At 36.1% G+C, this 22,965-nt stretch overlaps 1 protein-coding gene across 1 annotated transcript in view; it reads left to right on the top strand.

Moving 5' to 3' along the window:
• Positions 1–22,965, top strand: part of per (period circadian regulator) — a 72,272-nt gene that overhangs the window by 31,965 nt on the left and 17,342 nt on the right. The window contains 14 exon segments of the mRNA XM_083114785.1: positions 1,632–1,830; positions 2,954–3,193; positions 4,111–4,296; positions 6,730–6,884; positions 7,785–7,904; positions 9,470–9,613; positions 11,666–11,787; positions 12,543–12,686; positions 13,686–13,856; positions 15,133–15,262; positions 16,179–16,408; positions 17,521–17,714; positions 18,925–19,106; positions 21,678–21,791. Of these exon segments, the coding sequence (XP_082970911.1) occupies positions 1,632–1,830; positions 2,954–3,193; positions 4,111–4,296; positions 6,730–6,884; positions 7,785–7,904; positions 9,470–9,613; positions 11,666–11,787; positions 12,543–12,686; positions 13,686–13,856; positions 15,133–15,262; positions 16,179–16,408; positions 17,521–17,714; positions 18,925–19,106; positions 21,678–21,791 (2,331 nt within the window).

Raw genomic sequence — 22,965 nt, 5'->3', positions numbered from 1 at the left:
CAGAAGTAGTGAGAACTGTGTTTTACTGTACAAGGATATTTTGGCATTATATAGATTTTTATTTACAAGCTTACAGAGTATATCATATATGTATTTGTTGGTTTTATCAAGAATTTTATCTCATTTAGTTGAAGTTGTTCTTGTGAAGCTAAATTCATCATCAAAACCTTACATTAGGTCTTTCTGGAACACAAAGAACTATTTTATCCAAATGTCATTTATCTGAAAATCCAGTTTATTTTGAACGATATTTAGTAAATTTTAAAAATATGCTAAAACATTTTTTCCATTGTAATCTTTAGCCTCCTTTCGCCTGTAAGCTTCTTGAGGTGTGAGGTTTTAACATATGTCCTCAAAATATTCATAGTAGAAGGAAAACTATTTACTGTAGACACCTAGTGCTTTTCTCTCAAAGAATTGCACTCTTGCACGAAGGAAAATTTAAAAATATAATTTGCAGTTTTCTTTTTAAAAAAAATTCTAAAATAAGAAAACTTTTGTCAAACAGTGGGCTTTTGTGGTGTGTACGTTTAAGTAACTACGTCACATAGCCTGTTTCTATACCAACAGCCTACTTAGGAACAAACGGAAATGGCTTTTATGCCAGTGGCGAAGATATACTACAAGCAATGAAAATATTATTTAATGTACGTAATGTTGAGTGCCATATTTAGTTTCTATCGCACTCTATTTCACAAAATTTTATGGCCGCAAACTCTATCAGCAGCCTGTTGGCAAGCAGCACACTCTCTGCTGGCGGCCACTGTACAGGAACCATCCTGTTTTATGCCTTTGTGTAATGCATTTTAATTATAATTTTTATGATAAATTAGGGGACAGTTTTTTCATTCTCTATACATAGCGTTGCTACATTTTGAAATGTTTTAACTCACTTTGGTTTAATGTGGGACTCCCAAAAGGAGTAAATTAGCCCTGTATCAACATGGAATGTCTCGTGAAAGTCCAAAACAAAACAAACTTCTACTCTCTACGATGAATAGTTCTCATTCTATTTTTTTTTAAAACATTTGCATGCATTTGAACCCCCCTTTTTTTAAAATTCATTTCGACTAAAAAATTAAGCCAGCTTTTGACAAACACTGAAGGTTTGTACTGTGCTGTAATTCGGGTATGTCATAGCTTCATATGGATATAAATGAACAAAAAAAAGACAAGAAATATCATCTATAGTTTCCGAGAACAAGCTTACCAATGGTGTTCCACATGTGGAACAGCTGAGTATTAAAGGTTAATGGAATAATCATTGTACGTGTAATATATACTCTAATTCTGTTTACAACATTATTCAGCACAGTGTAAATTCAGCTAAGTGAGATTTAATTTATTGCAAAAATTTTGAGCAGTGTAATGGGAATACCCCTGAAATAAGTTAAATAAAAAGGTCACTTCATAATATTTTCTTCCATTTTTATTATTAAATATTTCTTGTACAGTACATAAATAAATCATGAATCAAACCATTTTCTCTTTTCTGGGACTAACGAAACTCGCACGTATTTTCATTTGGTTTCAGTCTGATGGTGGAAACCGCACTAACATTCAATAGTAATAAATTGGCATTTTAAACAAACGTTGAAATGTTGTGCTCATTCATGCATTGTCAATTTCAGGAAGGCTTTTGTGCGATGGTGTCCATGCACGACGGGGTTGTAATGTACACGACAGGTGGAATTACGGATGTGTTGGGATTTCCAAAGGATATGTGGCTGGGTCGCAGCTTCATAGATTTTGTTCATCCAAAAGACCGAATTGGCTTTGCAGGCCACATCACATCTGGTATTGCCATGCCATGTGGGAACAGCACAAAAGGTAATTTGCTTTGTGCTTTTTTATCATTATTACTCATAAGTAAATGTTTTTTGTATACTGATTGTAGTTAGTTTCAGGTATTTTAATCCACTCATCTCTTGAACTTAATATTTATAAATGTTAGAAGTGACGTACTTGCCGTTCCATTTGACAATGACTTTCAAAGAGTGGGAACCGCAGAGATGGGTCCATATGAAATATTAATATACAATTTTGAATAATCTATACATTATCATTCATTCTCATTGTTGTGATTAGCCAAAAGTGGCTGAAAAACTTTAAATAACAAAAATCAAATTTCTTCAAAAGTAACATGTTACAGTTACAGATTTAATTTCGGTAACACAATTGCCAAAAAAGTAAGTAATGGGCTACATACGTTATAGTTTCCCTCAACGTTTGCAATAGGCGGGTTTCCTATGACGTCAGGGTACGCACACCCGCCATGTTTGCAGCCAATTTTATTTGTTGTTTGCAAGGAAATAGCCACCACTTAGAGTTTGTTACATCTACATCAACTACATGTTTGTTTTAAATCACGAATGTCTGTGTTAGTCATGCACGTAGCCAGGATTTTATTTCGGGAGGGGCTGATTCCTTATAAGCCACCGACATCTATTGTTATACGTTTAATTCTGCTAATGAAGTAAAATTAAGCCAGCCCCCAAGGTGGAGTGGTTAGCACATTGCGCTAGGGTGCCAGGGGTCCCAGGTTCAAATCCCGACCTGGGCATCGATGTTTGTGAATGTTTATTCATCAATTGCATCATATCATCACTCATCCCCATCTTCGGAAATTAGCCAAAAGTGGCACAAAAAGCGAGGTAAAATAAATCAAATAATAAAAATGAAAAGTAAAATTAATAACCATTATTCACTATTAAAATTATATATTTGTAGGATTTTGGAGGGGGCTTCAGCCCCCTTAGCCCTCCCCTGGCTATGTGCCTGGTGTTAGTATCTTATGCTTACAAGAACTGGCCTCAATCATGGCTGCTCGAAGCCACAGTGCAACAGTTTGTGACGTAGGTGAAACACACCTATAGTGAAATACATGTAATTGTAGAAAGTATACATACAATTTGTCACGGTTGAGAGAAAATTGATTTGAATTTCTTGACAGGTACTTCACCTAGAAACCACTCCTTCTTCTGCTGCCTGAGGAAGTACAGGGGACTGAAGTCCGGTGGCTATGGAGTGACCGAGAAGAAAGTGACGTACTTGCCGTTCCATTTGACAATGACTTTCAAAGAGTGGGAACCGCAGGAAAAGGTGCAGGAAGGTGAAGACAGCAAATCTATTCCCGGACCACAAGGAATGTTTCTCATTGTTGTAGCAGTGCCGGTTCGCTCAGTTTACAATTGTAAGTATTGTTAAATTTCATTTTATACTGTCTGAAAGAAATATATATGAAAGTTCTCACTAAGTGATAATATTACGTACACACGCCAAGTAGTGCTTTTATCTATGCACTCCTTTTTTTTTCATCAGTTAGTTTTCTCTGCTGACACAAGTGATAATAACGCAAAGTTGTAAAGTTAGTCATTAGTGCTACTGAAATTATTGTAGTACATATTTATCTATATTCCCTCAATTATTTGATTATATTATCAGTTATAAAAAAACTGTGCTGCTTTACTCTGTTTTCAGCTGAGCAGCTTTCTTAGATCAGTTTGTGTTCATGTTAAGAAATGAAATAGCTCTCATCTTCATAGGGATTGGCTAAATTTGTCACTTCTACAATGTGAATTATCCTGCAAGCTATGCAATTCATGGAAAAGTGATTAATTCTGCTGTAAATATTTGAGAAGCAAAAATGGATTCCTTTTCACATGAATCTATATAAACTATTAGAGAAAAATATGTATTTGTGTAATAAGTGTAGTTTTAAAAACAAATTTAGGGTTTTATTCACCAATTTAACACTGAAATACCATTTTCTATACCACTTTTGATCCAGAAATATGCCCAGTTTTTGTACCGAAATCTTGATCTCTTATTCACCAGCCCTACTTATGGCATTTGATGGGCTTTCCTTGCTGTAAAAGTCAAGGACTGGCCCTCATCTCAGTTCCTGTTTCTTATAATAATTCCAAGTTACTAAGAAATAAATGGGGTAAAATTGACTTAATTGAGAATTGTCATGAATGACTACCGCTTTGGATAATAGCTACACAGCATAATACAAAATGTATCTCGGTTGAGTTCAATGTTTACAGTAATATATGTGCAGCAACAACTGCTTTTATTAACTGTTTTTCTCTATTTTCTTTCTGTTAGGTCCAGAAGAAACTCGCGTGTCTCCGAAGTTCATGACTCGCCACTTGGCAACCTCTCAATTGAGTCACGTGGACTCGGAAGCCGTCTCGTACCTGGGATATCTACCTCAGGACATGGTTGGGGTTTCCATGTTTGATTACTACCACCCGGAGGACTTGCCCTTCTTGAAAGAAGTGTACGAGACCGGTAAGAATTGTGCATTCATAATTACTAGGGGTGAACCGATACCAATCCTGATTCCCACTGATACCTATACTTGAAAATTGCAATAATTAAAATTTGTTCAAAATATTGATCAATATTGTTGTGTAAATATTCTTCTCCAATTATATGCATTAATTTACTAAGAAATTTGATTTAGAATATTCAAGAATCACATCGAAATATTAAAATAGTGTAACAAAATGTGTTATTAAAATTATACATTTCGTTACATACGTAAATGGAAGTGAAGCCTCTCTCATATATGTTGTTAAGTGGTCGTGGTTAGTTTTCACCACTAGAGGGCAGGTTTTGTTGACTTCCTTTCAATATATGCTGCCTCCTAGTGGCAATTTTGGCACTATAATTGCAAGCTTGTTTGCCATCGATAAATCACTTTCACTTGGCATTTGATTCAGCTGGAAGGAACATCGCTTTCTCGACAGCGCGGGCCGAAGTGGGTTACGTGACCCAGCCACGATATGCACGAGGTATCCCTTCTACTAAGCTATAATACGGCGCCATTTGCAATTTATGGCAAATCATGTGCTTTGTTTGAGGAACTTCGTACACTAACTTTTGATTGTAGTGACACGTATCCTAGGTGTGTTGCTAGCGTTATAGGTTGCATATTTGAATTGTACTCTTATAAAGTGGGGGGGGGGGGGTGAATCATGTTGGTCCTCCCCATTTTTCTTGCTAGTCTTTTTGCATGTTTTATCGTGACCTATGAAACTAAATGTGCTATACAGACTGAACCTCATAGTATGTGATTACTGGTGGGTTTTCGAATCATTTAACATCTTTAGTTTAGCACGCTACTTTCTATTACAACCCTCTGGACTAAGATTTGAGAATCTTACTGGATGTCACAATAGATATCATGTAATCGCAAAATATATATTTTCGTGGAAAATTGGTGCAAAATAAAAGAAAGTTTGAATTTTGCATAATTTCCAGGATAATTCGATTCTGCAAAAGTGTTGCGTGGCATTTTTGCGGGCCCCGGAAAAGTATCGGCTGGTATCGGTAGATGAATTTCAACCAATATTTTCCTATACCAATACCTGGTATCAGGCCGATCAGCTCAGCCATAATAATTACTATAGTTAGGCTACTGCCTATACATTTACAGATTTGTATTCATACCAATGCCTAAACAACACAGTAATTTCAGGTTGCTAACTATACTTAAAGAATAGAATTTGGAATCGGGCATGTAGCCAGGAGCTTAGTGAGCTGAAGTCCTTGAAATCCTACAAATATCTAATTTAAATAGTGTATAGTGGTAATTAATTTGACTTCCTCAGCAGGGTTCAACATTTTGTAAAATGAGTTGTAATATACTGAGAAATTCATCTTCGGGGCTTCTACCCCTGTGCCCCCACTTTTTTGCTTTTAGTTGGTGGCTGCTGATTATGGAGCAGCTTCCCTGAAACAAAATTCTGGCTACAGGCCTAGCTTGATTAGTATGTATTTAGTTGCATAAAGTACTTCATAATTCTATGAAATCAGTTCATGAAGAATACTTTAATCCAATCTCATGTCTAGAACCTTACATTTTATGTATGAATGGCACACACGTAATGCTGGAATGCCCATTGCATACGGGGAAATACAAAGTAATCTTCATGTACATTTTCAATTTACCAGTACAATAGTTAGAGGCATGCATATTTCGTTTTTGACGAAAACACAAAATGTGAAATAACACATTCTAATGTTAATTTTTCAAGTTTCTGAAAGGTGTGAGGTGCATTTTCCTACCCTGTTTTGTCACGAAATGATGCGAAATGAACTGCAAAATGCAAAATAGACTCTTAAACACGAAATTTACAGTTTATATACCGATTCGACACTTTCTGAAGTCTGAAGTAACCTGTGAGTTATGCAATTCACAGAAAATTGATTAATTCTGCTGTAAATATTTGAGAAGCAAAAATGGACTCCTTTATACAGGAATAAACTTAATTCTGGTAATGATTTAATGTGCTATTAAAAGCGATATGTTTATTTTGTGTAATAGTGCAGTTTTAGAATCAAATTTGGGATTATATTCACATTTTTTAAAACCAAAATGTAATTTTATATACCATTTTTTCACCGCTATAACAGTGAAATTTCATTTTATTTACCGTTTTTGAACCCGAAATTGACTCTGTTTTTGTACCAAAATTTTGCTTTTTTTATTTACCAGAAATATGCGCCTCTAACAATACTACATATACATTTTAGAATAAAGCATTTGTAGTGATTTAAACACATGCATCGTTAGCAGGCGAAACAGGGTACTGAGCCCTCCTCACAATAATCTAGAAATAAATTATCATGTATATGTAAGATACCTATTACACAGCATATCCCCCAATAAGTCAAGAATTTTAACTCAGAAATGTATTATCCTTTTCTTCATTGTAGTTATGAAAGAACAGGGACACCCGTTCCGCAGTAAACCGTATCGCTTCAAGGCTCAAAATGGAAGTTTTGTTTTGCTGGAGACAGAGTGGTCAAACTTCATCAATCCATGGTCTAAGAAACTGGAATTTGTCATCGGCCAGCATAGAATATTAAAGGTAAGCCACTTCCAGTTATCAAAAGATGTTATTATTGGTGAATATCATATGCTTTGTTTTGAATGTCTATGATTGTACAGTGTGCATTGTGCACACTATTTATCTATGTCAATAGTTATTATTGAATGTAATGCCACATTAGTAGAATGTAACGCACATGGTATATGTATAAGTTGAAGGTAAAATTGTCAGTAATTTGCCGATTGAATGAATCTTTCCATCAATAGTTTTTAATTTGTTTAATGTTACATTGCTCTCACACACATCAAATTTACTCCATTGTAAGTTTTCTTTACCTCCTTCAAAATGTATAATTAAGTTCACTATTTACATTGATTTTGTACATCTGGCAGCAAAGATAATAGTAGATAAATTGTTCATCACCATATTCCAACACCTTTGTTTATTCAATCATGGATTTTTTCCAGGGAGAGACAAATGAGGCCCATTTCTCCAATAATAGAATTTCCCCCCCCTCAAAAAACTATTTCTTCACTTTGAAGTTATCATGTTCCTGCAATGCCCTTATAATAATTATCATAAGTTACTATGGCTGAAATGAAATTATATGTGTGAATATATAATTTTTCCTTTGACATTTATTTCCAGAAGGGGGGGGGGGGGGTCATGACCCTTTTTTTAGAATAGAGGAATAGAAACAATTACAAACGAAGTTGAGTAAAACGCAACAAATCCATTTCTTAAAAATCACATAAGAAGTAAATAACCACACTAGAGATGGGCAATTTGCCTACTATTACCTTTGCCTTTGACTGTACCAGTTAATATATTCAACTTCTAATATGACAATTGATAAAAGAAGAGGAATAAGATATGATAGATTAAATATTATTATTATTATTATTATTATTATTATTATTATTATTATTATTATTACAGGGACCAGCAAACCCAGATGTCTTTGCACCTCCGACAGACGAGATCAGCCAGCAGATATCAGAAGAGGTCCTCAAAGAAAGCAAAATCATTCAAGAGGAAATCCAATTGTTGTTGAATGAGGTATGTCCTCCAAGTGATAAAGTACCTTGGAAGTCTGCTCAACCGTCACACAAAGCCAAGGTTAGTTGTTGTGTACAGGTGGTGGGTAGGTCATCTTTGAACACTATATTAAACCACCAGTTGCAATCGCTTCTTGGTTAGGTATCTTTCATTTGGATTTTCACTTTCATTCACTCGCAGCATCTCAGTGTAGGTTACCTGATTATCTATGGTTCAGACAAAAGTGTAGGTCCCATTTGCTAAAGGAAAATTGTGGAAAGCATGAATTATTTAATGTAAATATGCTGTACCAAAACTTCAGTACCCAATGTATTTTACATTTTGATCCTCGTGACTCTGCAGTAGTAATTGGTGCAATGTCTTCTCGTATTTCTGAAGACTGTAATGTTCGGTTAAATTTCCTTTCAAAATCCTTATCTGTTTGTAGTAATTATTTTATGGATAAGAGTGTCATTTACTTTAAATGGTTGAGGTTTGTTATTCATGTTTCAGTAATTTAATGTGTTGGGGCTTCTTATTCATGCTTGAGTTTCTTAATGCATTGAGGTTTCTTATGCTTGAGTTCCTTAATGTGATGAGGCTTATTCAAAGTTCATTTGTCAATTGTCGAGGCTTCTTATTCATGCATTGAGGATTCTTATGCTTGAGTTTCTTAATGTGATGAGGCTTCTTATAATAAGCTTCATTTATCAATGTGTTGAGGCTTCTTATTCATGCTTCTGTTTCTTAATGCACTGAGGATTTTTATGCTTCAGTTTCTTAATGTGTTGAGGCTTCTTATTCAAGCTTCCTTTTCTTATGTAGTGACGTGTTCACATTCTGCAGGACATATGATCATATTGTGTCATACCACCATCTAACTTTAAGAAAAAAATAATGTTGCCTTGACTTATGTCCCAGCCCTCGTATATACAAGAATTTGAATGAATAAAATTTTGCTGTTTCAGGTTTAGTAAAAATCCTACTTTCTTCAATAGGCCTTAAGAAATTTAAAAATATAGGCCTTTTGTAATAATGAATGTAGACTTCTTTGCAATGAAGAAGAACAGCACAGTAAATCTCCATTCACCATGCAATGTAGTTTTCTTAAATAGTAACTACAAGCAATGCTTCTTCCATTTGGCGTAGTGTTCTTCAGTTACAGTGCTGCCATCTGCTTTCACCTTCATTCTCTATTTTCTTCTCCCTTCCCTTCTTCTTGTGTGTCATCACATGAGTGACACTATGTTCAATGTTGTAATTTCTTCAGCACACACAGGTCAAAGGACAGGAAATATTGCTCACATTTGAAACGCTAGCCTTAAATGTCAAACAGCTGCTCTCAAATATATGTCATCCATGGTATTTTCAACTGTGTGTTTTAAATATTTAAATTCATTACATATTATTTCAATATATTAGGAACTCAGTTTTTTATTATTATTTTTTCAGTTTCAAACAGCACCATAAATTTATTTCATTGTGGATAAAGTTGAACTACTCGCATATTGTTTTGTACTCGATTAATTTTGGTGTGATTTTCAAGTAGTATGTGTGTGGACCTGATAATTTCTTGATAATTTCAGGCTGTCACACGAACATCTGAAACAGCTAAGCAGCAGGTGTCGAAGCGCTGCAAGGACCTGGCAACATTTATGGAGAGCCTGATGGATGAGATCACAAAGCCGGAACTGAAGGTGGAGCTGCCCGAAGACGAGAAGAGTTTCTCTGTGAGTAGAGTAGAAAATTGTTTAAAATGCTCTTAATGACTTAAATGCCACAATAATTACTGTTAAGAAACAATAAACTTTAAAGCAAGAATGCTCAGTTTCCTTGCTGTTTTATGATATGTAAATTAGTTACAAAAAGAAATTACTATACTCTATTTTTCGTTTTCTATTACTGTCTTTTTAATCAAGTATATTTTGCTTATGCAGTATCAGCATATAAGGTGCTAGATAAATATTGCATATTTTTCAATGTGTGTAGGCCAAAAATCTACTCTTCATGGTTATAAAAGAATGCATTTGTTAATTAGTAACTTTTCTATCACTTTTGGTTGATTGTGATGATGAGGATGAGTGCCGATTAGGTCAAACTGATGAAGTGACACTTGCAAAAAGCACCCATGCCCAGGCTGGGATGTAAATCCAGGAACTTCAGAGGCAAGATCGAAAATTGACCACTTACGAGGGGTGATCAGGTTGCTCTGACCCTAACATAGAAAGAGCGGCAATAGGGTTTCAATTTTTTTTTATTTGTCAACATACTCCCCTGCAACTCCAATGCACTTCTTCCATCAGTGCTCCAACGCCTCGATACCTTGCAAAAAAAATTATTCCAACTGGTCCTCCAACCATGAGTCCACAGCCCTTATCACCTCAGAATCATCAGAAAATTTATGCCCACGAATGTCATTCTTTAAATGTTTGTACAAATGGAAATCACTGGGTGCCAAATCTGGGGAATAGGGTGGGTGGGGCTGCAATTCGAATGATGCATCTGCAAAAGCGGCCCTCGCAATGCATGAGGTGTGGACAGGTACATTGTCCTGGTGAAGGAGCACACCATGGGTCAACATCCCACGCCTCTTTTTCTTGATGGAATCACGTAATTTCTTGATTAGGTCACTGTAGTATGTGCCAGTGATGGTTTGGCCTCTTTGTAGATAGTCCACAAGAAGAACACTTGCAGTCCCAGAAAATTGAGGCAATCACCTTTTTGGCTGACGTTTTCACCTTGAACGTCTTCGTTGGTGGAAAATGTGGGTGTTTCCATTCCATGCTTTGTGATTTTGTTTCTGGGTCGAAGTGATGGACCCATGTTTCATCCATAGTTACAAATCGGGCAAGGAAATTGTCTATATCAGCACGAAACTTGTGTCAAGAAGTTCTTGACTGATGAGCACTCGGGTGCGCTTCTGATCTGGGGTGAGGTTTCGAGGGACCATTTTGCAGCAATTTTTTTCATTTGCAATTCCCGGGTAATTATGTTTTGCACAGTGCCATATGACAGGCCACACATCTCAGCAACATGACGGATAGTGACTCGACGATCCTTCAGCACGATATCGTGGACTTTGTTAATGTTTTCGGTCGTCATGACAGTTTTTAGTGCTCCACCTGCATGTTCATCCTCACACGACTCTCTCCCACAATTAAACTCATGACACAATCTCTTCACCATACTGTATGAAGGAGCAGTGTCCACTAGTATATGCATCAAGTCCTCATGAATTTTGGATACCGTCCACTTCTTCACAAAATATTTGATCACCGCTCTCACCTCAGTTTTCTCCATTCTGGCACATTGACACAACTTCACTCAGTTAAACCCCTGTAAAAAGAAAACTGTACGCTACTCAGACTTGCAATTCAGAATGAAAGCATATAAAGGATCACTAAACAATAACAAAATAAAAAAATACATCCTAATGTCATTCCTTCTATGTTAGGGTCAGAGCAACCTGATCGCCCCTTGTAACATGCTCTGCTCAGCCACCGAGGTGGCTGCAGAAGGTGCAAAGTCAATGATGCAAGCATAAGTGCAGCCTTATGGCAAACAAGCAACAACAACAACATGAGAAACTGTATAAGGCCCAATATTTAAATGTCAGAGCTCAGAGTTTTTTTGTGACCTCGTATGCATCTCCTAGATATCAGATTCTGGCGTATGGTATGGCATCCCAATAGGTATGAGAGCACAATGCTACTTTTACCATGTTTGTGAATTTTGCTTTGATGATGTAATTCAAATGGGGCATATTTTCATTTGACTTTTAGGATAGGGATTCAGTGATGTTGGGAGAAATCTCGCCCCATCACGATTACTATGAGGGAAGCAAGTCGTCGTCTGAAACGCCGCCAAGCTACAATCAACTGAACTACAATGAAAACATACAAAGGTAAGTGCTTCTTTGTTCTCCTTGGTTTTGTAATATGATACTGTTTTAAACTCAGTTAGGTATTAGAATGTTAGTAGTTTCCTCAATTTCAGGGAGATGGCACTAGTTGTCCTGTGTCTGAAGCTAGCCACAGGGAACTTAATATTGCAGAATACGTGGGGTGGACATGGGAAACACAGAGGGGGCAAAGCCAAGCTCATATTTCATGTGTTACTGTTTACATAAAACTGTAACAACTCTTATGGGTGGGACCAAGTTATCGGTTTATTTGCTTTATTTTACTTTGCTTTTGTGGCACTTTCGACTAATTGTGAAGATGAGGATGAGTTATGATATGATGAAATTGATGCCCCTGGCGTTTTAGCATAATGTTGCAACCATTCTGCCACAGATGTTAGCCATTGATACAATGATAATTGTTGATTTATCAATTATGTCACAAGAATTGCTGATAATATTTATCAATTTTTTGAGCTACAATATGTATATATTGAGATACAGTGGAATCTCAATTTTACATTTTTCAGGAGACCAAACTGAAAACATTTACAATGCGGGAAAATGTAAAATCTATGAAAATTTTATAACATTTTTGTTATGATGGGACCATCATGATTAAATGTATAATACAGGAAAATGTAAACTCCGGGAAAGTAAAATTATGGTTCTACTGTATTTTTATGCAAAGACCATCCCTATTACTTGCTAGTATGAACTGATTACTAACTTATTTTGTGGATTAAATTCTTTTGTAGGTTTTTTGAAAGCAAGCCCAAAACAACATCGTCTGACGAGTCTGGTGAGAGCAAGACTGAAGCCAACCGTTCACCTATTCTCAGCACTGATGAAGAAGGAAAAACCTCTCCAGTTGTCGACTCCAGCTCCAGTTCCAGAAACAGGTATTGAGAAATGCTGATAGAAAATTTAACCACGATTTACTTTCCTCTAAATGATGTTAGAAGCAAGAATGCCTCATGGCTGTAGAATATCTGAATGGAATGTTGTCTACATTGTATGTTGATTTATCAGTGGTATCCAAATCACTATGCCATGATAAAATGTATTTTGTGATAAATGTCACGAATTAAATGTTTTATGCTTCTCTGTTGGGGTACTGGCAATGTCATTACCTTATTATCAAGTTGTCTTGGATTCAATACCCAGTGGAGGCACATAGTGGTTTGTATCCCACTTTAAAATTGTAGGTCGAGTCAGAATTAGCCATTCTGTGCATAAAGTGGACTCAAAAAAACTTTTAATTGTTATAACCTTTGAGCATCGATATTGGTGAGAATTGGGAAAAGTTTCAGTAAGGGTTCAAAGTGGTCTCAGATCGATACTAGGGCATTGTTTTGTGTTATTTTAGACATGAGATCAGGTTAATTTGTATTCTGTTGGAAGTGAGCAGCTGTGACCGGGATTTTTTCCACTTGTTGAAGTGGCTCCAGCACCCATCTAGTGCTGTATAAAGTGGGTACGTGGAGGAAACTCTTGGGGGTAAAGGTGGCCAGGGGCATGGTGCTGATCACATCACCCCCATGTTTGGCCGTGATCAAAAAAGTGTGGTGCCCTAATTCCACACCCCCTATGTGCCTTCATGGCATAGCGCAAAGCACAGGGGAGCACTTTACTTAATTTACTGTTGGAAGTGGTTCAGTTGGTAGGGCATCTTTCATTTTTTTCATTAATGTCCCAGGATAAACAGCTCTTTGACACAACCAGGGAGGCACAATGCACAGGGGAGAACTCTACATTTACGTGATCAAACTTGCACTGTGTTCATACGTAATACTTGAGTCAGAATAAAATTTATAATAGAGAAAATGGATTATAATTAGAAATGTGTGCTAATCATTCTTCTTTTCTACAAAACTTGATTTCTCCTTTTCTGTTTACAGACAGTGTCGCTCCCCTGTTAACGGTAGCGGAAGTGGGAGTGGTGGTAGCAGCGGAAGCAATGGTAATGCGGGAAGTGGCGGAAGTGGGGACGGTGACAATACAGGAACCGATACGGGAATGTCACAGTCTTCATACAAACCACCACTGCTTACAGAAGAGCTGCTCTATAGGTAATTATCAACATGTACTATTGAATTGATCATATAAATTTTCAAAAGAAATCTAATGTTTTTGGGTATCTGTGCAATATCTCTGAGATCTAATAGGTAACGCCCTTGTCAAGAAGTGTTTCAGTTGCACAGTATATAATATGTATATATGTACAAGTATTGACTCAGACATACTTGTAATAAATACTAATAAAACATTGTGTCTAAAGATATCTGTTCGGCGGTTACGCCGAGATAGATAATTCGTTCTGATGAATTCACGTTTCATGCATTATGAAGCCACCAGTCCGGTGGCGAAATTGATCACAAACAAAAAGTGCACGGAAAAATGAAACGTCTACTAATAAAACAGTTCACATTACCAAATTTACACAAATAATTTTCATGCCTTATGTAAACCAAGCGTATACTGGTTACCAGAACAGACTTGGTAATTAATTATTTTTTTTAAAAAATATAATTAATAAATAAAAAGTTGATAAAAATAATTTGGGAACCGTACAACTTTCGCAGAACAGACGTCCTGATCTAAACTTAAGGCACCAGGACAATAAGTCCACACCCCCGAATGTGTGCTGGTGGAGGATGAACACAACTAGGGGGTTCCCTTCTTTACATTACATAACACACACATTCTGTCAGTTTTCTTGAAAATATGTTGATGCGAGTTAACAGCCACACCTTTAAAAGCACTTACTTCTTATTGAAGTGTTTAAGAATATAAATCTAGATTTTTCTTTTTCTTTCTTTTTTATTGTAAATGTAACAGTGCAATAAAAAAGTGTAAGGAAACCTACAAAATTTAATGCATACGAAACAGGAAAAATTCCAATTTTGTGTAACATAGTATGCAATGAATTTAATCTTATTTTCCATTTTAAAGGGCTAAAAAAAAGTGCTGCAAAAAAATTCAGCATATTACAACCATATTTGTTGTATTACTGCAAGACAAAAATACATACCTTCAATGACTTTAGTTTGACCTCAAGCATGGTATGATAGAATGTGAAGCAATATAGGCATTTTGAGGAAATTAATGTTTGATGAATTGGCGGTTTATTTAAGTTTAATTGTATTTCCCTTATGAGGTTTATTATAGTGGTGACAACTGTATGATATCTCACTAAAATATTTTGTAAAAATGGAGTGCGCAACATTTATGAATTCAGAACAATATTATGCTAAAAACATGAAATTTGACAGAAGTAATATCCACAAATGAAAGCTCCTACTTGTGATGATAATATTGATGTTGACAGTTTGTCTCTTCTTGCAGGCATAATGAAGACATGGAGAAGATCATGGTTAAGAAGCATCGTGAGCAGAGAAGCAAGTGTTCCTCTACTTTGGACAGGGATTCTAAGGCAAAGGATTTGAGGCACAAGTCAGCACAGGATAAATTACTGGTAGGTGTTGAAATGAATTTTGTCTGTGTGAATATCCATTTGATTTATCAGTATGCTTGCCAATAATTTTACACCTCATACTTCTATAAATAGCTCATGTGCTATTTAGATTGTGTAAGAAGTACTTTTTCAGCAATGGAGTGGCTCTGGGGTTCACCCAGCCTCTATTAAATTGATACCTGGAGCAACTCTGGGAGTTAAAGGTGGCTGAAGTATGATGATGATCACATCACCTCCACAAAGAGATAGGAAAGGAGGGGTGAGATCTCTCTCTCTCTCTCTCTCTCTCTCTTCCATTGCTAGCTTTCTTACTAAAAATATATCTACATCCCCCTCTTCCCCTTCACAACATGTTGAGTAGGGGGGTGAAGGGGTACCTTTACATCAGCTTAATTTATTACTATCTACCTTCTGCTCACATGCCCCGAATCTTCTCGTGCTGTCACGGTGTTGAAAAACGTTTTACGTAGCATTTTATGTACAGTTCATATTTATTTTTAAAGGGGGGGACCCTCTGATGAGTCCGCCTCCACCTGCATACATTCAGGGTTATGCATTTTTTTGCCCTAGTGCCTTTAAGTAATAACCAGGCTGTCAGTTTTCTATGAATTGCAGTTCCCCCATTTATGTATTCACAAACTTTATGTGGGCTTACATGTACACTATGTTACAAAGGTAATTTTGTTCCGGGTCTATTCTGGGATCCAGAACAGGTCAGTTATGCACTCAGTTTTGTACTACCTGTTATTATTTTAATCTTAATTCAAATTGTAAATTGAAATTAGAGATTATGAGTTAAGTATATTGGTGTTTCGTTTAATTGATAAGACATCATAATTGGAATATAGAGTATCCTGTAATTACTGTACGTCTATGAGAGATATCGTGACGTAAATGTTTCCTTCTTTTGTTTCAGGAACAAAATCATGGAGTGAAAAGGAGCGGCTCACACTCTTGGGAAGGAGAATCTCACAAAGCCAGCAAACATGCTCACGTTGATTACAATGGAAAAGTGAACGGAGGAGGAAGGAATTTGAACATCAAAGATCTCCCAAAAAACATGCTCTCTTCGAACATTAAGCTGTGGCCTCCATTTTCCATAGCCATGACGCCCCTGCACAATGTGCAACCTTGCTTCACTCATAGGTAGGTTTTGCAGGATAGGTTTAAAGGTTAAGGGAGCTCTGAAAAGATTTACAAGTTTCCGTGAGCTTTGGTTACATTAGTTTCCATGAGCTTTTGTTACATTAGTTTCCACAAGCTTTTGTTACATTAGTTTCCGCGAGCTTTTGTTATGTTAGTTTCCGTGAGCTTTTGTTATGTTACTTTCCATAAACTTTTGTTATGTTAGTTTCTGTGAGCTTTTGTTATCTTAGTTTCTGTGAGCTTTTGCTCCGTTAGTTTCTGTGAGCTTTTGTTACATTAGTTTCTGTGAGCTTTTGTTATGTTAGTTTTCATGAGCTTTTGTTACATTAGTTTCCATGAGCTTTTGTTACGTTAGTTTCCGTGAGCTTTTGTTACATTTAGTTTCTCTGAGCTTTTGTTATTTTATTTTCCCTGACCTTTTGTTACATTAGCTCTTGAAAACTCAAAATTTCTCCAAAATTGGTATAACTTTTGTTGTCATGCACAAAACCATATTGGCTCATAAGTCAGGGGTTGAAACACTGTATTTTCCAATTGTATGTGTAATAAAGTATGTAAATAGGCATGAAGAACAAAAATTAAGTAAACCCACCCAAGAAAATACACAACTGTGAATATTTATTGTAAAGCAATATCCGGAGTTAATATTTTTGACAAGTATATGAACATAAATTAACAAGTCTTTATAAATATATTTTTAATAGTAACTTGGTTACAGTTCTATATATAAAGAAGTAATTCAGTTACAGTTACAAATTACATTTACTTTTACTTTATTGTAGATGGGATAACTCAAGTAACATTTCATGCAGATTGTTATTTTTTCCAACTGAATACCATCTACAATGAAAATTTCATTAAATTGTAATTAATATCATATCATATGCTTAAATATGAAAATATAGAGTTAAGAGTGTTCAGAAAATTCAATGTAAAGTAACAAAAAATATTAACTTAGTTACTCATCACTTGAATCAGTTACCGATACTTAGAAGAGTAACCTGTTACTTCTAAATACTGTAATTAATTATACTAAATTGAGAAAGCTTTACGAGTTTATCTTACTGTGATGTTGGTGTCCTTCACTAATTGAACTATCTCTTGAATTTCAGCAATGGTTGTCCAGGTCTTCAAGATGTCAACGTCGGTCCTCATCAGAATCTGCCAGCACCTGTCGCCAATGTTATTCCCATGTATTATATTCCTACAGGAACCCCCACCAGTGGATTAACACCTCAGGAGCACCCTGGTCCTCCCGGGGGATCTCTTCTTGTTCAAGGACAACAGACATACATTCCTCAACAAGGTGGGTGTAGCATTTCAATAATTAACTTGCATGTCTCAACACATACAGGCTGCGATACATGTCAGTCACATTGATATTATTCTGGATCCAACAACTGAATCCCAAAATTGTGTATCCAACAACTGAATTCCAAAATCATGTATGTGACAACCGAAATCCCAAAATTTTGAATCCCAAAATCCCAGATCCAATATCTGAATTCAAAATCCTGAACCTAGTATTCATCATCCAAATCTAAGATTTGAATATGCCTATACCTAAGGCAAACCTCTTCCTGCCAGTACATGCAGGAAATGATAAAAAGGTCTTTGCCTTCCACCCATTAAGGTGCAACATGGCCGTATTTAGAGAGGGGGTGTTAGGTTTCATAAGTCTTTGTACACCCCTCCGAAACTTCTGGCATGTTGGATTAATGGGAATTCAGAAACCAAAATCTGTAACTCATTTTTTTTTTAAAAAAAAAATATTCGATGCTTCAGAAAAATACAACAGGGAGACAATACTAGGACGTTCGAGCTAGAAATTTCAAAAATTTGGAATTCCTGAAACTTGAGCGAAATTCTCGAAATCGCAGACCACCCTCGAATCCTCCATTTTCACTTTTGGTGACCTCTTTCCAGTGTTGTTCCTGGGTCAGACTGTAAATTCACAGCTTTTAAATTCTCTGTTCAAGAATGTTTTAAATCCTCATTGATATGAGTTCAAACGTAGGATCTCCAGCTTCATATTATATTACGTTCACTATGCTTCACCCAGCGGTCGATCTAGTACATACATTTAACCTATATGCGGTCCTGTGAAACATACTTATACAGTGCATAGTTTGTTTTATATAATGCTGTTTGTATAGGAACAATTATGAGCATCAAGAAGTGGGACCTCCCCTCATTTCCCTGGAATTGGCATCGTTTATTGCAAGTTGCAAGATAGCAGAACATTTGTTATTTTTATTGTTAATAACAGAAATAATGTTCATCTAGTTAGTATTCAAACAGAATAATCAAAGAAAAACTGTGTTAGATGGAAAAATGGAAGCTACAATACAGGCAGCAGGTTATGTTTTTTTCTTTTTTAATATTCTATTGCCATCGAACTGCCAGTAATATTTTAGATAGATTTAATGTTATGGGGGGAATATTTATGCGTAAATTGCATACTGTGTATTGTTGTTGCAGTACCAAGTAATGAATGCCCTTTATTTTACTTACAGTACAATATTTGAATGCCTTACCCAGTGTTTTCTACCAACCAATCACGCCACATGTATTTGGAGCACAACCAATGATGCTGTCTTCACTTGCATTGTTGCAACCAGCTTTAATACCTGCCCCTTTGACTCAGATGGCAGAGTCCTCTCTCCTGGGATTGGGCAAACAGGAAGACGAATCAGAGGTGGGTACTGTTATTGATTTCATTATCTCTACCTCTTAGTTTCATTGAGCATAATTCTTATGATTATTTATGTGAATGAATAATGTATTTATTAAGATCTAAATTGCTTTAGGCTAATAGTCATTGATGTTTTTTGTAGCCTTAAGAAATAAATAGCTTAAGCCTTGTGCTAACATTATTAAGGGTAAACAATATAAGTGATTTTTTTCAATTTCAATTTTCCATTATTAAAAGGGCGAGGTTCAGCGTGTGGCTGTTCTACCACCTAACCCCGATGGATACATATACATACTAAATATATTCTACCTACTAAATGTTTGTACAATAATAAACAAAGAAGAAAGAGACAAAAAGAAGACACAAAAAGAACAAATACAACATTGAAACAAAGGCTCGTCTACACACTAAAAAAGAAAAAAAAAAGATTGAAAACAAATACACAAAGGATACACAAATTAATTGACACAATTGTGTTTTGTGTGATATAGTTACTACAAATTAATATTATGTGTGAAACACATAAATGTTCTCAATATACGAAAAAGGACAAAATATCATCAAGGGTTGGCAACATGTAAGGGCAAAAGTAAACAAGCAATATGAAAATGAAAATGCTTGTTTTTTGAAAGTTGGTGCAGAAATGATATATATTATTCGTGAGTGCTGGAACACAGATATTGTTCATTTAACAATAGATTTTTTAGTTTGTCTTTGAAGTTGTTGCGATTAGAGAGGGAAGTCATGTTATTGACGTTATTGTTATAAAATAAAATAATTTACTCTTATTATTATTATTTCTGCCATAATATTTGCACTCTTTCAAAATGAGATAACAGATATAAGAATTTGATGATTCATTAATTACATTAGTCACATGACAGTTACATCAGAATCATGATTCATACACACTGGGTGGTGCACATTGTATCTAGCAATGTCAGTTAGCAATCCTGTCTGAATAGAGGAGTCTTCCATTCTTAGGAAGCTTAAAGGCTCACAGTCAGTCTGCCATGGAATGTTGGCTGATTTAGACATGAATTGCAGCAGTGGATGTGTTCATCCGAAAGGGTTCTTCTCTGGAGATACAGTGGGCAGTGAAAGCTTTCTCTGTATTCCGTGGCATCATGATGCTTCTTCTCTAACCTGGAGACATGTGATTGCACACACTGCCATTGGCTGTCATGCTGCCATTACGGTGTAAGGTTTCCGTCCTAGGGCTGTTACCTGGAAACTTAAATGGGGGCGGGGCGTTCACCTTAGCCATATCGGATTTCATCCCCTATCCTGCAGGGTAGGTCTCATTGCCCAATGGGTGGCGAGAAAGGTAAAGCAAAATTACAAGATTTTCATGTGTATAGTCTGGATATTAATACAAGTTCTCCCACTTATGATTTGAGTTATGGGAGAGGTAAGCAAGGGTGAAACTGTGACCACCCTAATGAGGCAGGTACTTATCTCTGGTCCTGGGGTTGAGCTTCGGGTGCTGGTCCCTCTGGCTGGCGTGAGGTGTTTTGCCTTCAGACAGCCCTGGCTTGTGTCCCATGACTTCTGACAGCCTTGTAGTGGAATCATTCCTCTCCGTGGCTGGCAATAGTCGCATTCTGGCAAACGTGGGCCTCATGACCTGCTTGTACTCTCGGCATTCCTCCCATGTTCTCCTCCAGAGGCATGTTGTTTACCCCTTTCATAGTGCTCTTGGAAGTTGCGTAATGACTAGGATAGGTTCTTGGTATGGCCGGTGACGCTGTGCTGCTGCTCTGGCACAGGTTGATGGTGATCCTCACTGGACTGTGATCCATAATCAAACCTGTTCGGACAAATGCCGCAACTCATGTCGGAACTGGAAAACCTTCCATGGCAGACAGACTGAAAGCTTTACGGTTGCCTAAACATGGGATGTTTCTTCACATGCATTTGGACAGGGTCAACAACTGTAATTAATATATACAATATGCACAACCCTATATAATCACTTATATTATTTATTCTTTATATCTCTACAGCCTAAAAATGTTTGTACATATGTCAGAGATATACAGGGTGTCATTTTAATGGCACCCACAGACCACGGAAACATATAGAGGACATCAAACAAACAAATTTTCTCAGTAACATTTTTCTCGGAGCGTCATTTCGGCGCTACAGTCGTTCAAAAAAGCCTGTTTTGGCACCTGAATGCTGGCAACCCAACACAACATTTGATAGCATTAAAATGACACCCTGTATATCTATATAGAGATCTATCTAGATATATGGAACATATAAGTAATTTCAAGAAATTTTGTAAAGAAAAAAAAATAAGCTTTTATTTGATAACCTGTCTGCATTGCACTGGATTTATGATGATTCTAATGTATATAGAGATTGCATGTAGCTCTATCCTAATTTTTGTAATTCTTCTTTGGCCCTACTTCTTATTACTCAGCAACAATCATAAGTATAGTTTTAAGATACTTAACGATTCCAGCTTGTACTACAATTATTATTATCATTTACTTATTTATTTCATATGCATTTCGCCTTGTAGATGCACTATTGTAGAATTAAATTTGCTCTTTGATAAATCTGTAGACTCCACCCAGTGGGCAGTTTACCAAGTTCCAAAGGCCAGCGTCGCAAGCAACATCAGTGAAGGCCGAGCCAGGCTCTGCGATGGGCAGCATTGCGTCCGCTTCAGTCAAAAGGGTGGGTAGTCACACGCTCCATGTGCTTGTGTAGTCTGTGGAATTGCATTTTGGCAAAAAGAAAAATTGAACAAAGGTAAATGTAGGGAGTTCGTGAAATAATCACCGCTTGGTGGATTGTACAAAACTGAACTGCCAAAACTGCCTATTGGGGAGTTAACAGAAGGTATGTATATGTTTGACGAGCCGTATCGAATCGATTGTGGGTACGTGCATTCTGGTGTTAGTTTTAATGTGTTATGTAAACAGTTACGGTGAGTTTGCATAAGTATTTTCAATTTACTTTATTGATGGCTTCTAAAACAGAGGAACCTCGATTTTATATTTTCCTGTATTATTCAATTTTCATAATCCCAATAGACCAAATTGTTATAAAGTTTTCCCCTGTTTCATGTTTAATCTTGATTCCTTGAAACCATAAAATTGGCATTTAATAATTCTTCAACAAGAAGTGAAAATTAGTAACAAATACGTTAATAGTAGTTTTGAAAATGTAATTTTCAATACAGGATAACATACAATTTTTGTCCTACCAAAAATATACAAAAAGAAAAGATACTATATTATAATATTTTTTTCAATGGATGTAATTCCTCTTGTTTTCTCAGAGATTTAGACAATTATATGTATAACACTGAACCACTTCAATCCTTGACGATGACAGTAGTGTTCGCTATTATAAGTCTGTGATCTAAGAGAGCAATTATGTAACAACAATAAGTAATTGTAATCCATAGTGGATGTGCATACAATAAATAGTGATTTATTATATAATATGGTCATATAGAAAGTGGAATATTTGGATCAATATAATTTGGAAGTGTGTATGTTGATAGTAAATTATGTGAACTTTTTGGTTAAGAATTACTTCATATTTACTTTTATTTATGTACTGATAAATGCAAAATTAGCTATGGTGGTATTGACTATGGGTAAAAGATATTAGTGTTAATAGCCAGAACTTTTTGCATGTTGATATATATATAATTTACAGTGGAACAATTTTTTTATTAAATGAAGAGCTGGTAGAAACTTTTGCAGTCTACATATCCCTAATTTGCATATACTAATTCTTACTTCCCTATCACGTCCAATTACTAATTATCACCTCTTCTTTCTATCCTAAGTCTGTCAGCCAGCCCCCGTGGTGGAGTGGTTAGCACATCGCGCTACAA

Source organism: Lepisma saccharinum, chromosome 29, assembly GCF_977018435.1.
Source record: "Lepisma saccharinum chromosome 29, izLepSacc3.1, whole genome shotgun sequence".
Classification (NCBI taxonomy): domain Eukaryota; kingdom Metazoa; phylum Arthropoda; class Insecta; order Zygentoma; family Lepismatidae; genus Lepisma; species Lepisma saccharinum.
The sequence above is the reverse complement of the archived record's forward strand: the minus strand, read 5'-3'. Positions and strand labels throughout refer to the sequence as shown.